The sequence below is a fragment of the Saccoglossus kowalevskii genome, chromosome 14 (genome assembly GCF_978046115.1).
Source record: "Saccoglossus kowalevskii chromosome 14, keSacKowa6.1, whole genome shotgun sequence".
Taxonomy (NCBI): Eukaryota; Metazoa; Hemichordata; class Enteropneusta; family Harrimaniidae; genus Saccoglossus; species Saccoglossus kowalevskii.
In genome coordinates, this window is record NC_140654.1 from 1,689,058 (window position 1) to 1,704,218 (window position 15,161).

The following is a 15,161-nucleotide window of genomic DNA, read 5'->3' on the forward strand; positions in this document are numbered from 1 at the left end:
TTTTGGCATTTGGGGGGTGGGAGGTGGAGGGGGTAGCATATAGTAAAACTGTGAAGTTAGTAAAGAAAGTTGTGGTTTTGAGCAGAATTCCTTGTCACAAAAAAATTCGTCCTATTTTAATTAAAGCACCACAGTTTTTACATGCATTGTATACGCCGTTGTGAGTTCCATATCAGGACAGGACACGCTGTCATGACTGTATTAATTTAATGTATTTAAAATAAATGCTAATGTATGACGTTGTGACCCTAATTCTGACCTCACTGCTATAATGTTTGATTTCCTCTTTTTCAGTTAGCATTTTTCAGTACAAGAGCCGATGACAAGATATCGCTTCTCTTGCATCTTTTGAGAAATGTCATCAAACCATCGGAACAGACAGTCATTTTTTTGGCAACCATGCATCACGTGGATTACATTAAAGAGGTATGTTGCCATGGTGATGAAGACAATTATTATTTATTACTTTTACCATAAATCTGTTCTTACCATACCATATTTGCTCCATTAGAATCACATACTTTGCATACATATGAAAATTGGTGCTTACAAGTCTTAGTAGGGGATTTGGATTATAACACGATCTAAATCCAACGTTAAGCCTATAAACGTTCCATTGTTTTTAGTGCCAAACCCCTTTGTTAAGTACAACAACAAATATTTCGTTGGTGTTTGTGAGCTCTTGTGTGATTGGTCAATGCAACGACAGCTCTTCCATTTCCGTGTTTTACTCCCTATCAATTTGGGCCCTGTTTAACCATAGACAGTATAGTAGAATAGTAACACCAATGTCAAACGTCGTATGCTCAACGTAAGCAGGGCTGGAATATTATGATGAGCAAGTAAACAATGACGTCATATTTACTTCCATGCGATGTCACTAATTAATTGAATATAATTAAAAGTTAGTTTCAGACGGCAGTAATGTTTCCGTACATGTTATATTCGGTCTGTACCCCATTTTCGACAAAATATTTGAATATTTTTGTTTTCATGGTGCATGAATCTTATTATGTTATTGTTTACCGACTATGCTCCTTTTTTATTTTTCTCTGCCACGCATTTTTTTTTCAAACAGACTTTGAATCCGTATGTTCTCTCGTCTGTCACCATCTTGACAATAGCTCACACTCTTTCAACCGGAATTCATGTCTAAGGTTGTACCCCGTTTTCGACAAAATACTCGAATATTTTAGTTTTCATGATGCATGAATCTTCTTATTATGTTATTTTCCACCGACTGTGCTCGTTTTTTGTTCTCTGTCTTGCACTTATTTTGAAATTAACTTTCAATCCGTCCGTTTTCATGTCTGTCGTCATCTTGACTACTTATTCACACTCTTTCAAACGGAATGCATGTGTAAGTTTGTACCCCGTATTCGACAAAATACACGAATATTATTGTTTTCATGATGCATGAATCGTCAAATTTTGTTATTTTCACTGACTACACTTGTTTTTTGTTGTTCTCTGTCTCGCATTTGTTGTAATAGACTTTCATTCCGTTTTCACGTCTGTCGCCAGTCCTTCAGCCTGAATACACGTCTACCTACGTTATACCCTGTTTTTATTAATAATTTCAAAAAAATAACTCGAATACTTGTGAATAAATGAGGCACGATTGTCTTTATTATTTTATTTTCACTATTTTCGGTTTTTTGTTAGCGTTTCAAAGGGTTTCTTTTACGTGACGATCAAGAAAACGCAAATCTTCGCTATTTTCGATGTTGATGCCCGGGCTCTGAATCACACACCACAGAGTTGTTAACATGAATTGCTGTGTCTACTGTGTTTGGATCTTCTTCACTATCATTTCCACCGTCATCAAAATCCAAAAAAAAAAAACATCGAGCAAATCATCTACACACGGGAACTCGTGATCAGCAACGGCCATTTAGAATACCGATGGAATACCGTAGGCGACTCTCATCAACGAAATTACGCAGTCCGCTTCATTGATTGTTTAGTTTGATAATTTATAAACATATATTCAGTGTGAGACTGTTGCTTTCAAGTTGTGTTAATACAAAGATGATTTAAACTTGTCCCTTCTGTTACCAACGTATTCAATATACGGAAATAGTATGTGTGTGCGTTTGCATGAGTGAAAGATGCAGGCGAAATTTCTCGTCAGTTCTATATATTTCGAACGCGCATGGTCGGTGGCTTTGATTGTGTTTATTTTGTTCTTTGATTCGTGAAATCTATCACTAGCACCGTTTATTTTGTCATGTCTCACAACTGAATGTCCAAGCTGACTTTGTTTTGGCTGTATATAGTTTTGTGAACAAGGGAGGTCATCTTGGTTGCCTAATTAAAATACCTGTCAGGCATCTCTACCTTAACGAGAAATGGAAATAAATATTAGTTTATGTTAACGGTTAGTTTAAATCAGCTTAACTTTTTTCCAGCCTACCCTGCTACAATAGAATCGCTGGAGTTGCTTGTCCTTTCTACTATATTGTCTATGGTTTAACTCCGGGGTTACGTCCAAACGCCACCCTCTTGACTGGAGATCTGTGTTGAAAAATAAACCTTTGTTGTTGCGGTGTACGCAAGAAGATGAACTACTTATGTTTTTAACATCACTACACCTATTAACAATTCACCCCTAGACGTGATAATTTCATTTCAATAGTAAAAATCCGTTCTCAAAAATCCAAATAATCACAACCTCACCGAAATTCATTTTCTATTCTTACCCACAAGCCACACCCAGACCATTCATCAAAACGAGTGGTCTGGGGTATACTAGTACTCTGACCCATGCCGAGGACTTCCTGTTTGTAATGCTATATGATAAATCAGATTAACTATCACGTGAAACCAAATGAAAATCTTTCTAAAATAACGTACTTATACCCAATTGATTCTGGAAAAAAATGACATTTGCAATAATAATCGACGAGCAGGTACGGGTAGTAACGTTCGGTTGACGAAATAGACGATACAACAGTACTGATTGAACCTACATGAATGCTACTCTATTTCACATAACCAAATGTTGTTGTTTTTTGCTGTTGTACATTATCTTCGTTAATAACTCCGAAAGTGAAGTCTTACACAAATGTATATCTTCAGCAGAACGTAGCTGTTAAAACTTGAAAAACGAGTCTGTTTCGATCCATCATCGCTTAAGCACCATACAATTTATTTATTTTTTGACTCATTTAAAAAATACGGTGTCAATATTTAAAACTGCATTTTGTCTGTCTCTAGCGTGCCTCGGAATGATATAGATCTTGGCCGATCGTATTTTTACAAAGGACCCGAATGTACAGCACTAATTTCACCCAACCTCCTGCTCGCTTCTGCTTTTCGATTATCATTTTTAATCGCTTTTGCAACCGCCTGTTGAATAATTTTCGCTTATTTTTTCGAGCGCGCGAACCCAGAAATATCGCCCGTCTGCATGCTCGCATTTTAAATACATGGCCGTGGCATCAATATGTTCCTGGTGTATCTGCTCTCTGCCCTAAGGAGTTAGCATTGCCTGTATCACGTAATTGTCTCAATAATCATGTTGTTGAAACGATATGTGGATTCAAGCGGAACACAGTCGCGAACGAAACAAAGTATAATGGTTTGGAAGTGTCGTTCGAAATTAAATAATGGTTAATACTCATTGAATCCTCAAACTTTAGCACTAAAACAACCATTTCGACAACTCATGTGCCAGTGTTCAGTGTTTGAACAAGCGGTCAGTGTTTTTAATAAGCGAGTGAGAAAAAAGGGATAAAAACATGGTCGTGTTTCCGGTCGGAAATTAAGTGATATGTTATAAAATGTTATAAAAGCGAAATATTGGGTGAAATGAGTATTGATGCCCATTTATAGTTGACATGCGTCACCAAATGGTGACATGGTTAGAGTTGGTAGTACCATGGAAGGTACTAATTCATGGTAGTACCAGTACTAGTATACGCGGGAAGGGAGTCCAGAGAGGGAACAGCCAGCATCCCTTTTACGGGAAAACGTGAAATCTCGACGGATTTGTTTAGTTCTCACATGTAATATCAGGTTTTGCGGGCTTCTGAGTTCAAAAATGATGACTAAATCAGCTAAAAAGCAAGCGTTTAGAAACATACCTATGCAGAAGTTGGTTTGCCAGTACTTAATCCATTTTTAACACCTAGGCTACTCTATTGACATTGGTTGTTTATTTCATGGATTTGGCACTTGAGGTAGCTGATAAGCCGTGTCGAAAACGTGCACAAAACGACCATTCTGTGCACGTTTTCGACACGGATTAAAAACCAGTTGTAAGCACAAATTTTCATATGTAAATTACAGAGGTGTGTTTATAGTTGAAATAATGATTCATAATTCAATGAACTAAGGGACGACGTCGAAAGATCGATGTCGGATACAAAATTAATTCCTTTAGTTTTTTTCAAACCCCCCACCCCCCACTGAAACTTAATTAAAAATATTGGTCATGGCGTCAGACTACATTCACCATTACAGCAAGTCTCAGAAGTATTGGGGTAGCCAATTTGCAAACTCGCTAGCAAGTTGGCTAACCGTTGGCTTTCAAATCTCGCTGGCGTCGTCTTGCGGTCACCCCCACTTAAGGTGAATCTATGTAACGGGGGGGGGGAATCCTCGTACTTTAGGAGCTATTCAGCGAAGGTCTTATAGTTGGATTGCGATTTCGCTTTGAAATATACCAGGGAAAGTGTCCTATTCTTTTTGTGTCCACACAAAAACGACGAATGAGGTTGATTTTTCCAGTGGTTGGCTTAATGTTACCCCCAACGGATCGTTTGAGTGTGAAAGTTTGTTATTTTCTCCCTGATTTGTAGGAAACTGTTTTTCAACTTATCTATTAGGTTTCAAGCAGTGTTCAAGATGGTTACCCTCATATAATAAATATCGGTGGATTAATCGTATTTATTATATCATCACTTGTACGCCAGCTGACTGTGACCAGTTTTGGGCTCAAATCATTCAGGGGAATCCAGACATGTACCAGGCTGCATAAAAACATACTATGTCCCCTAATGCAATATAGACTCGCCAAGAGTGGACGCAATCACTAGCCAGCGCCAGCGAGATTCAAAATTCAATCATTTAGTCAAAACCAAAGCAGTTAGCCAATTCGCTGGCGAGTTTGCAAATTGGTTGCCACAATACTTCTGAGACTTGCTGTAAATACAAATTCAGTGATAATTGGACAGTAGTGTGGCATAGCAGTTGGTTGTCGGGTGGGTGTAAAAAGACTTTATAAATGCACATTCTTGAACCAAACCATTTTCTCGTCTTGGATGTTTTTTTTCATTTTCTGTTATTTCTGTCTATGACTGAATAGAAAATTAACGAGCTACAAATACTCCAAGATTGTTTTGACTTCATTAGAAAATAAAATCATTTTTGTAGGATGGAAACTTTTTGAGGTCAAAACCCCCCACCCCCAAACTAAAGCAAATAAGTTTTTTATCCGACATCGATCTTTTGACGTCGTCCCTAATATATCTCATAGATTAAATATGATATTGGGAAAACTATCCACATAGTCCATAACATAGATGAAGGAGTGGCTGTCATTATTATCGTCGTCATTGTCGTTTTTCCAAGTGCTCATACATACATAATTAGTTACTTGTTGCAAAGGATGCAATGTGGTCTGTTTTATTGGTGTGAAAATAGACAATATTGGTGGATGATATAAATACAGAAATATGATTTTGTTACATTTTTTCAGATTTTAACGCAAGCTGGCATCAACTGCTGCCATATTTATAGTTCGTTAGACCCGGCAGCTCGAAAAATAAATGTTGCTAAGTTTACTCACAAGAAAGCCATGGTGATGCTGGTAACTGACGTGGCAGCGAGAGGAATTGATATTCCATTGCTTGACAATGTCATTAACTTTAACTTTCCTGCAAAACCTAAATTATTCGTGCACAGAGTCGGTAAGTTAGTTTATTTTAGTTGTCGCTGTTTCCTTAACTGTTTCTCTGGCATGATACATGTGCATTTAATCACATGCGGCTGACTGACAGCAATTCTTAATGTAAGAATCGTTGAATCCAAATCTTCGAGTGTGTCAGTTCCTTGTAAAGCAAATTATAATCTAACTTCATATGATGAGAATAGTTATTTTGGATTGTTTTTTATGTCATGTCTATTTTACTACATATAATAAACAGCTGATTAATCGTGTCATTTCAGTGACAAAACCTCCATAATCTCAAAAGTGTCATCTTGTACAATACTATCTGTCTCTTGCCAAATATACAAAGTTGATTGCTTGTTAACTTTTCTGAATACTAACAAATACTTAATTTCACACCAAAATGTTGTGGTTCACAGGTCGCGTTGCTCGAGCTGGACGTACTGGTACAGCCTACTCACTCATAGCTTCTGATGAATTGCCATATCTGTTGGATTTACATCTCTTTCTTGGAAGACCATTGAAATGTGCTTCTCCATCACATTCTAGAGGTAGGAGTTTTATCGTGATGGCAATACAATCCTCACATATTTACCCCTAGCAAAACATGAACAATATTTTTTTTCTCATTTGTCCAAATTTTTCATTGTTATGAATTTAGGCGAGGGTACTCCGAATCCGCCTATTCACATAGTTCATACCCACCATAGACTCCGGTCAGTCAAAATGACTATTTTGAACTGTAGGCATTAATCAGCAATTCTGCCGGTGATGGAGAGATAGAATCCAGGTCAGGGGAAGCCCCATGACCTCAAGATCCTTTTACCCCTTACATCACGAACCCACGTGACTGAGGCCACCTGGCAGCGCCACAGGTAGCCGTCCATCACTCTGGTTCCTTTCTCTCCGCCTCGAGGACGTAGACCAACGCGACGGAAAGAGTGGGGAGGTTGGGGGGGGGGATGGGGACCGGAGTCTATGGTGGGTATGAACTATGTGAATAGGCGGGTTCGGAGAACCCTTGCCTAAATTCACTACGTTCAATTACCCACCATAGACTCCAGTCAGTCAAAATGACTATTTTGAACTGTAGGCAGAGTCAGACACCGATAGGTGGCAGGTTTTTCTGAGCAAACAGAATGAAGAATGATGAAAGTCTTTTCCCAGTCCGGGATGAAAACAAACTCAACACCCTAGTTAAGAAATCCCCCCCCCCCAAAAAAAAATGGGGGCGTGTCTTACCTTGCCTGTGCTGTCCCCGGAATAAGAAGCCAAAATGCTGCTATGGTGACAGGGTTTGGTGTGCCCGAGAAAGCTAGACCCCAACCCAATACTGGGGGTAGTAAGCTTTCGAAGTAAAGACCGAAACAGTTCTGCATGAGGGCATAGGCCGTAAAGCGGGACCTGGGAGCTTCCAGGGTAGTGCTGATGGTAGAGAAATCTGTCCGCATAAAATGCCGGACTGACTTATTGCCTATGCGCAGGGACCCTAGCGGTCGTTCGGGCAGAGTCAGCAAACCAAGACTGACCCGCTAATGCGAAACTAATGCGGGAGCCATATCCTTGGGCTTGTTCATCCAATAGATGCGCTCCCCAACCCTGGGGGGAGGCATTTGTTACCAGAGTCATACCTGCGGCGAGCGGGTCCAAGGGGGCCCCTCTGCCCGAGGTTGGCCAGTGATGACCACCAGGGCAGGGCTTCCTTCACTTTGTTCGAGATCGAAACCCGCCTATCTAGTTCCCATAAAAGAGCTCGGCGTCATAACAAGCGTTATACCGGGCGGCTGCGTAGTGTGGCCTGGGGAACGACCTTTCGAACTGAGGTCATCATTCCGATGATCCGCCTTAGTTCACGGAGGGACACCGAGGGAACGCTGACTAGGCATTCGGCTAGGCTGCTTAGCGCTAAGCAATACGCTTGAAATAGCTAAGCCAAGCTTACCTCTGTGTCAAAACTCCATGCCCAGGGACACCAACTGTGCATTGGGTCGAGGTGGGACTTGTCGATTAACACCCAAAATTCGAATACTTGGCCCAGCTGGGCGATTTGAAGGAGATGGCAACTCGCTGGGTGCATCGGTACGTGCAGCTAGGCCCCAATTAAGTCTAGCGGGGCGAGCCAGTCAAAACGGTGAATGGAGAGAAGAATCCTGAATGGTGTCTTCATGTGGAACCGATCGAGGAGCACGTACTGATTCAGTCTGCCTAGGTCCAAAACTGGACGCCTGCCACTTGTAGATTTGGTACTACGAATACATTTGGGTAGAAGCCTGGACTTAGCTCCGGTTGATGTACCCTGTGTATGGCATCTCTCCCCAGCAAACTGCTACTTCCTGTCTGATTGCTTCCGCATTGCGGGAGTCCCCTGGCAGTGCCCAACAGGGGAGACACTGACGAGGGGAAATGGAGATTTCAGCGGTATCGTGTAAACGGATGTCACCACCACCACAAAGGTCCAGGGATCGGTCACCCGCCGTCTCCAAACCGGACTACACCGGCGCAATCTGTGTACGACAGGGATATGTGGCCATGTGTTCGACAGTTGTGAGGGGGGTCGGGGGTGGTGTGGTGTGTGTGTGCTCCCTTCCCCCATGAGGTGAGTTCCCCAAGGCCTGAAGTAGTCACTAAGTTGTGACCTGGCCAACCCCCCCCCCCCCCCCCCCCCCCATTGCAGAGGTGGGCGTCAAACATGCGTCCCCTGCTGCCGGATAGACGTCCGCCCAGAGAGGGTGAGGAGCCACCACCTGGCTCTTACCTCCCTGGGGGCACGCCACTGCCCCTCCCTCCCATGGAAGGGTATAACCGCTTGCTTCCTGGCTGACTCTGGCTAGCGGACGACGCCCTAGGGCATTGTGTTTTCTGTGTTTGGGGTGCCCTCCCGTTTGCCCATGGCAGGACCAACTGGCTAGCGGATTCGATCTGAACCCTCTGGTTCATTGCACTCCGAAGCTCCGAGACTGTACCCACCATTCCCTAAACAAAGAGGGTGGGGATGTCCAGTCTGCGTCACTGACGTGGGGACGTACCCTGGCTCAGCTTGTCGGCGAAAACACGCGCGTCTAAGGCAACGTCTTGTAGCACAGTAGTGGCCCCGGCCAAGAGAGCCAAGTGACACTAGGGGGTGTCGCATGTAGATGTGAGGTGGCCCACCAGTAAAAATGTCGCCTGGTCTAGGAGGCTGGTGCGTTCTGCCTCCAAGGTCTCCAGAGTCCTGGGCACTCATAATAATGCGCTCAAGCAACTCTGCCCTCAGGGCTTGATGGGTCGTCTTCAATTGGCAAAGACACCCATGGAACGCGGCTATCCCCCTTTGCCCGGTTTGCCAAATTCATGGTACCGGGGTCTGGGGAAGGAGCCTTGGAATCCGGTTGGGGGCGTCTCATCCCACGCTATGGGGTCTGATCCCGAAATCACACCGACCGGGTAGCGTTTGGTCCAGTGGGAAGTGTTGCCTAATGTTATCCCCACCCGGGGGCCTTAAGCATTACATCTTCCGCGGCTGACCAATGCCGCCCATCAACACTGTTTGCATGCTCTGCGCCCAACTCCGCACCCAGACGAACAGGGAGAGACGTGCCGACGGGGTTGCTTTGGATCCCAACGCCCGTGATCCCAAAAGCGTTGAAGCAACCTTAGGTGGTCGCTTTAGGATCAAGGGTGGGGGTATATACATCGTATCACTGGGATCGATGATACTCCGCCTCACCCCAACGCGAGCGAACTGCATCTCCTTTCACTTTAAATATGTGAGAGGGAGCGTGTTTGACTGTGCGTCTCATGACAGGGTCGGTTCCCTCTGGGGACGCCCGTGGGTTGGTAAGAAAGGAGTCAAAACCCACAGCGGAGACCAGACACAAAGATAAATTTGTTACCGTTGTACCGTTACCGCGTGACGAACCCTAGCTGGCTGAAAGTGGGGGGTCAACATGTGCCCCTCCCTGAAAGCCCTGCCCCGAGATCGGAGGCTTGGCTGCCAGCACCCCGTTGGTATTCAGTGCCCGAGGCTCTAGAGGAGACCCGGTGCAATTAGCCTGAGCCTCGGCCTTCCCCCCCAAAATAGTGGGAGAGCCGTGACTGGGAACAAAGGTTCCGCGGAAGAGACGTGTTTGAATGTAAACATGCTTTCGTGTCTCTTCCTGCTTGCCCACCGAGGGGACACAGTGGAGACAGCTCGCTCCGACTGCGTCTGATCTACCCGGCCTGCCAGGGATGCAATTGCCCCGACAGTCCTCAACTCGGAGGCAAACCCGACGCCGTGCGAGGAAGGGTCCACAAAGAGACCCGCACCGGCCCCATAGGAGGAAAGCCTCCAGGGGCACAGCCTCGCTGCAGCCGGTAAATTCGGGTAAAAACACTGCCTGAAAAAACAGACTGTGAGGATGCCCTCATTTCAGCAGGGGAGACCGAGAAAAATATCGGTACCTCCACCGTCGGGCCTCTTACTCGACGTCCCGGTACACCAAGTACCGATAGCCGAGCATGAGGACTTTCCTCTCATGCAAAACACGCAACTCACTTTAACCGATTTATTTACTGGACGCGCAACCTTGCTGTGACGCGGTCAGTCTCAGCGATTTTGATGGCTCTGAAAGAAAATCTCAGGCCTCAGAACTCCAGTGAAAAAACACACACCTTCACGCAAAAACCCCAAACCCCGCACGTAGCTACGACAAAGTATCTTGGATGTGGGTTCTATGCTGGTAATTTCTGAATATAACCACTGCACGGTCGACTCGAAACTAGAGGAGACCGGAAGGAAAACGGCAGCGAGCCCTGGTGCTGTCGTGACCTCTATATATTGCTAAATACATTGTAAATAAAAGACGACATGCATGAGGGAAAAAAACGAAATACAGTTGTAAAAGGTGCCGCCACGAAATCAACCAGTGGTTACGTAGAGGCGCCAGGTTTTAATTTCTTTGTTGTGAAAAATACTACACACAAAGGGGAAAACGACACAAGGGTAAAAATGACAAGGAAAACTTATCCTACCAGCTACAATGTCGGATGCCGGGCAGCAGCAACAACCCAAGCTATAAACCCGTAGGCAATCCAGCAGAGCTCGCTAGATTTCATCTCCACTCGAGGCGGAGAGAAAATCAGAGTGATGGACGGCTACCTGTGGCGCTGTCAGGTGGCCTCGGTCACGTGGGTTCGTGACGTTAAGGGGTAAAAGGATCTTGAGCTCATTGGGCTTCCCCTGACCTGGATTCTATCTCTCCGTCACTGGCAGAATCACTGATTAATGCCTACAGTTCAAAATAGTCATTTTGACTGACCAGAGTCTATGGTGGGTAATTGAACGTAGTGAATTTTACTTTTGAAAGCATATATCATTTTTGAAAACATGGCTCACCGTTCATTGCTAAACAGAAGATAATTCTGTTGTACATGTACCTATTTTATCTAGAGTATGACCTCTGACGAACTGATTTGCTGAATCGTATGAGACACAGTAAAGCACTGAAAATGATCTTTTTTAGAAATGATTGAGAATTCTGGGTAGGTCATAACACTAATTATAGTAGAATAACTGTTTAACATTTCAGACGCTGACTATCTCTTTGGTAGAGTACCTCAGAGAGTGGTTGATGACGAGGAAGCAACCGTATTAACACTGCATGAACAATCCCTGGACATAGATACGATGAAACACGTATGTAATAATGCTTATAAACAGTACGTTAAGTCCCGTCCAGCACCAGCACCTGAGAGTGTCAAGAGAATGAAAGAAATAGACGTTTCACGTATTGCCATTCATCCAATATTTGGTAAGTCAACTCATTAATGTCACTTCAAACTTTCCAAAAGACACCCCCCCCAAATATGTTAAAAAATTATGTTGATTTGATTCAAAATTAACCATGAAATAACCATAAAATTTTGTACCAAAAATTGTGTTTTAAAGGATAAAACATTTCATGGAGATCTATTCTTGGACACAGATGAAATTGTTGCTGTACTAAAGTGAAAATTCAATATGGCTGACTGGCAGCCATCTTGTTTTCTTCATTTGTCCTTATGATTTTTTTTTTACACTATTTGACACAAAGCCAAAACATAATGGTTTGTGTATTCTCTTTAGTTGGTGGTTTTGATGAAATTAATCAAATGGCAGCCATTTTGTTTCATTTCTAACATACAGGAATGTCAATTTTGTTTTGATACAATTTCCATGACACCCCACCATGAGCTAATTAATATTCATTTTTCAATTCTACTAGCTACGATTTAACTACTTTAATTATTGTAACTTTTATTTTAAATATTTCAATGTAAAATTAATCTGATTTGATAAAAGTGAAAAAATATATTATTTATTTTCGCAATCACGTCTAAAATGCGTATTTTGAGACATTGACCTCTGACCTGGCAGCCATTTCTTTTTCAAAGCATGTTGTCTGTTTGTTACGGCTGAAGTAGACACAAGAATTTAATTGTTTTCTTTTCCAATGGAATCCAATTGATAGTGAAAATAAATATTCCTTGTATCGCTGGTCGCTAATTTGTTGTCCTGGTTGGAAATTCTGAGTGCCTGTTGCTAGCGACCGCCGCAGCCCAACATGGTAAGATCCTTGTTTAATTTATTTATAAGTCACTGATTATATTTCTATTTTTAGGTGAATACATCGATAAAGATGAAAATAATAGAGTTCAAATGGTCGATGAAATAAAGAAATATAAACCTCATACGGTAAGCTTCAAATAGTTCAAACAAATTGTAATGTGATGTACAGTAAGTCAATTTCATTCAATCTGGACTCCTGAATGGGATTCTAGGTTGTATTTCATTGTTCTCTTTGGGTAAAAATTCAGTGATTAATTTGTATAATTTACAATATTCATTTTTTTTTACAATAGAAAGTTCTTGAACATGGTATTTTATTGGTTAAGCACGGTAAAATATTGTTTAAATGAAAACCCCAATTTTTTTTTCTTTGAAAGACAATCTTTGAAGTTGGTGTCAGCACAAAAAGTCAACCAAAATACTCAGTCATGAAAGCGAAAAGGCGTTTACATAGTAATGCGATTGAAAAATACAAAGTGAAGAAGAAAGAGGAGATAGAGAATACAGCCATGTTGCAGAACATAAAAGAAAAAGCGGTTTTCAGTTCAACAGAAATGAGCACTGATAAAGATTTAGAGGTGAGAAACCATTCTAAAGTAGGATAAAATGTCAAAACACTGAAGGACTGAGATAAAATATAGTTTGATTTATATGTGTACTGTTGCATGCATTGTGTACAATGAAACGACTGAACACCAAAGAGACTGAGAACAGTGTTCAGTTTATAGAGACTTGTATTCAGTGAAGAAGGTACTAGAAAATGATTTTATACCAGGTTTGTACTAGAAAAGTTGTAATGCATTTTTACAAGTTATACTATAATTGGTTGTCAAACAAAGTGTCCTGATTTCCTGATCAACTAAGGTGGCCAATCAGAATACTCTTGTATCATGAACTATGAATATTCATAAGCTGTGCTGTTGTTTGCTACACAGGCTGTGTTTTCTACTGTTGTTGCACCGGGACTGAAAAGAAAAAGACGAATTGAGGCCATGGAGAGAAAGACAAAGAAACAAAAACCTGTGGTGTCAGTACGAGATGATGACTACTATATTCATTACAGATCTCAGGATCATCATGCTGAACGGGGGTAAGACGTCGCTACCGCTCGGACTTTAGGAGTATTCAAATTAGAGGTTTTTTATTATTTTACATTTCAATAACAGGTCTTTAAAGGTGGTGGTCGTGGCACAGCACATATCCAAATTTTGCGTTAACATACAATGCATTTTACAAATGTATTATACATCGCTATGGGTCCCATATTGAACATGACACAGTGCAACGACCACTGCCCTTTAAAAGCAACTTTTTTTGCCTCTCTTTTGTCAAATGCCATGGTTACACTATAATTGATACTACTTTATTTTCTTACTTCTCCTAGGTTGTCCATTGGTGACTGTAGTTTTGACCAACAAGCGTCGCGAGCCATGCTTGACTTGACGGGTGATGATGCAGATATGATGAAAAAACATAAAGACAATATAAAATGGTGAGTATAGAGTACTTCCAGTGTAGAGGGATTGCTTCAGGTCTCAGAGTTTAGACATTCTTGAACACCAACAATTTAGTTTTTCATACTATTATCGTATTTATCCAGGTAAGAGCCGATGCCCGGGCAAACGCCCACCATCACTTTTGACACAAGAAGTTGAGGTCATATTCGGGCGTACGCCATGGGGGTCTTTTTTTAGACAAAAAATAAGAAAAACCTATTTTCTATTCATTGACTGTGGTTGTATTAACAATTGACTTTCCTGCAGTCTGTTGTGATGTTAATAAACATTCTTTAAAAATATGATATGTTGAGTGTACCGTGGTTGGTTAACCTTTGCACTTTCCTCTATTCTTCAATATTTCTGGAAATAAATCCTAATTTTGGAGCCAACCAACAAAATTGGAATCAGTTTTCAGTTTTTACTCAAAATATTTTGCTATTTTGTCCAAAACTTCTGAAGGAATTTAAGAATATAAACAGGACTATTTTGTGAAGAGAGAACTGGAGGTGAAAAGGTTTATAATCTTTAATCAATGTCCAAAGCTTGATTTTTGTGATTGATGATCCCAGTCATTACTGGACATATTCCTTGACATTGTTTTTATATTGTAGTACTTTTGATTTAATACAGCTTTATAAAATAAATAATAAAATTAATTTACATATCTAAGTACAAATCAAAGCCATTCTGGTGCACTTTATTGAGATGACATTTTTTTATTGCGTAAATTGGAAATTATTTTCAATATTTTTGTTTCTTTTGAAAACAGGGATCGCAAAAAGAAGAAATTTATTAGAGATGCTGGGGATGAACAAAGCAAAAAGAAAAAAATTAAAACAGAAAGTGGGACTTACATTCATGCATCGTATAAAAGTAATATGTATCCTTTGTAATGAATGATAAAGTGGTCACGTAGTGGTAGATGTAATGAACGATAAAGTGGTCACGTAGTGGTAGATGTAATGAACGATAAAGTGGTCACGTAGTGGTAGATGTAATGAACGATAGTGTTCACGTAGTGGTAGATGTAATGAACGATAAAGTGTTCGCATAGTAGTGGACTGTAGATGTAATGAAAGATAAAGTGGTCACGTAGTGGTAGATATAATGAATGATAAAGTGGTCGCATAGTGGTGGACTGTAGATGTAATGAAAGATAAAGTGGTCACATAGTTGTAGATGTAATGAACGATAAAGT

At 41.5% G+C, this 15,161-nt stretch overlaps 1 protein-coding gene across 1 annotated transcript in view; it reads left to right on the forward strand.

Annotated features, from left to right (window-relative positions):
* Positions 1–15,161, forward strand: part of LOC100375838 (ATP-dependent RNA helicase DDX54-like) — a 29,594-nt gene that overhangs the window by 9,278 nt on the left and 5,155 nt on the right. The window contains exons 7-15 of the mRNA XM_002739413.4: positions 295–426; positions 5,705–5,915; positions 6,316–6,447; positions 11,446–11,667; positions 12,517–12,590; positions 12,842–13,042; positions 13,400–13,554; positions 13,849–13,956; positions 14,733–14,843. Coding sequence (XP_002739459.2) covers positions 295–426; positions 5,705–5,915; positions 6,316–6,447; positions 11,446–11,667; positions 12,517–12,590; positions 12,842–13,042; positions 13,400–13,554; positions 13,849–13,956; positions 14,733–14,843 — 1,346 coding nt within the window. The remainder of the gene's footprint in view (positions 1–294; positions 427–5,704; positions 5,916–6,315; positions 6,448–11,445; positions 11,668–12,516; positions 12,591–12,841; positions 13,043–13,399; positions 13,555–13,848; positions 13,957–14,732; positions 14,844–15,161) is intronic.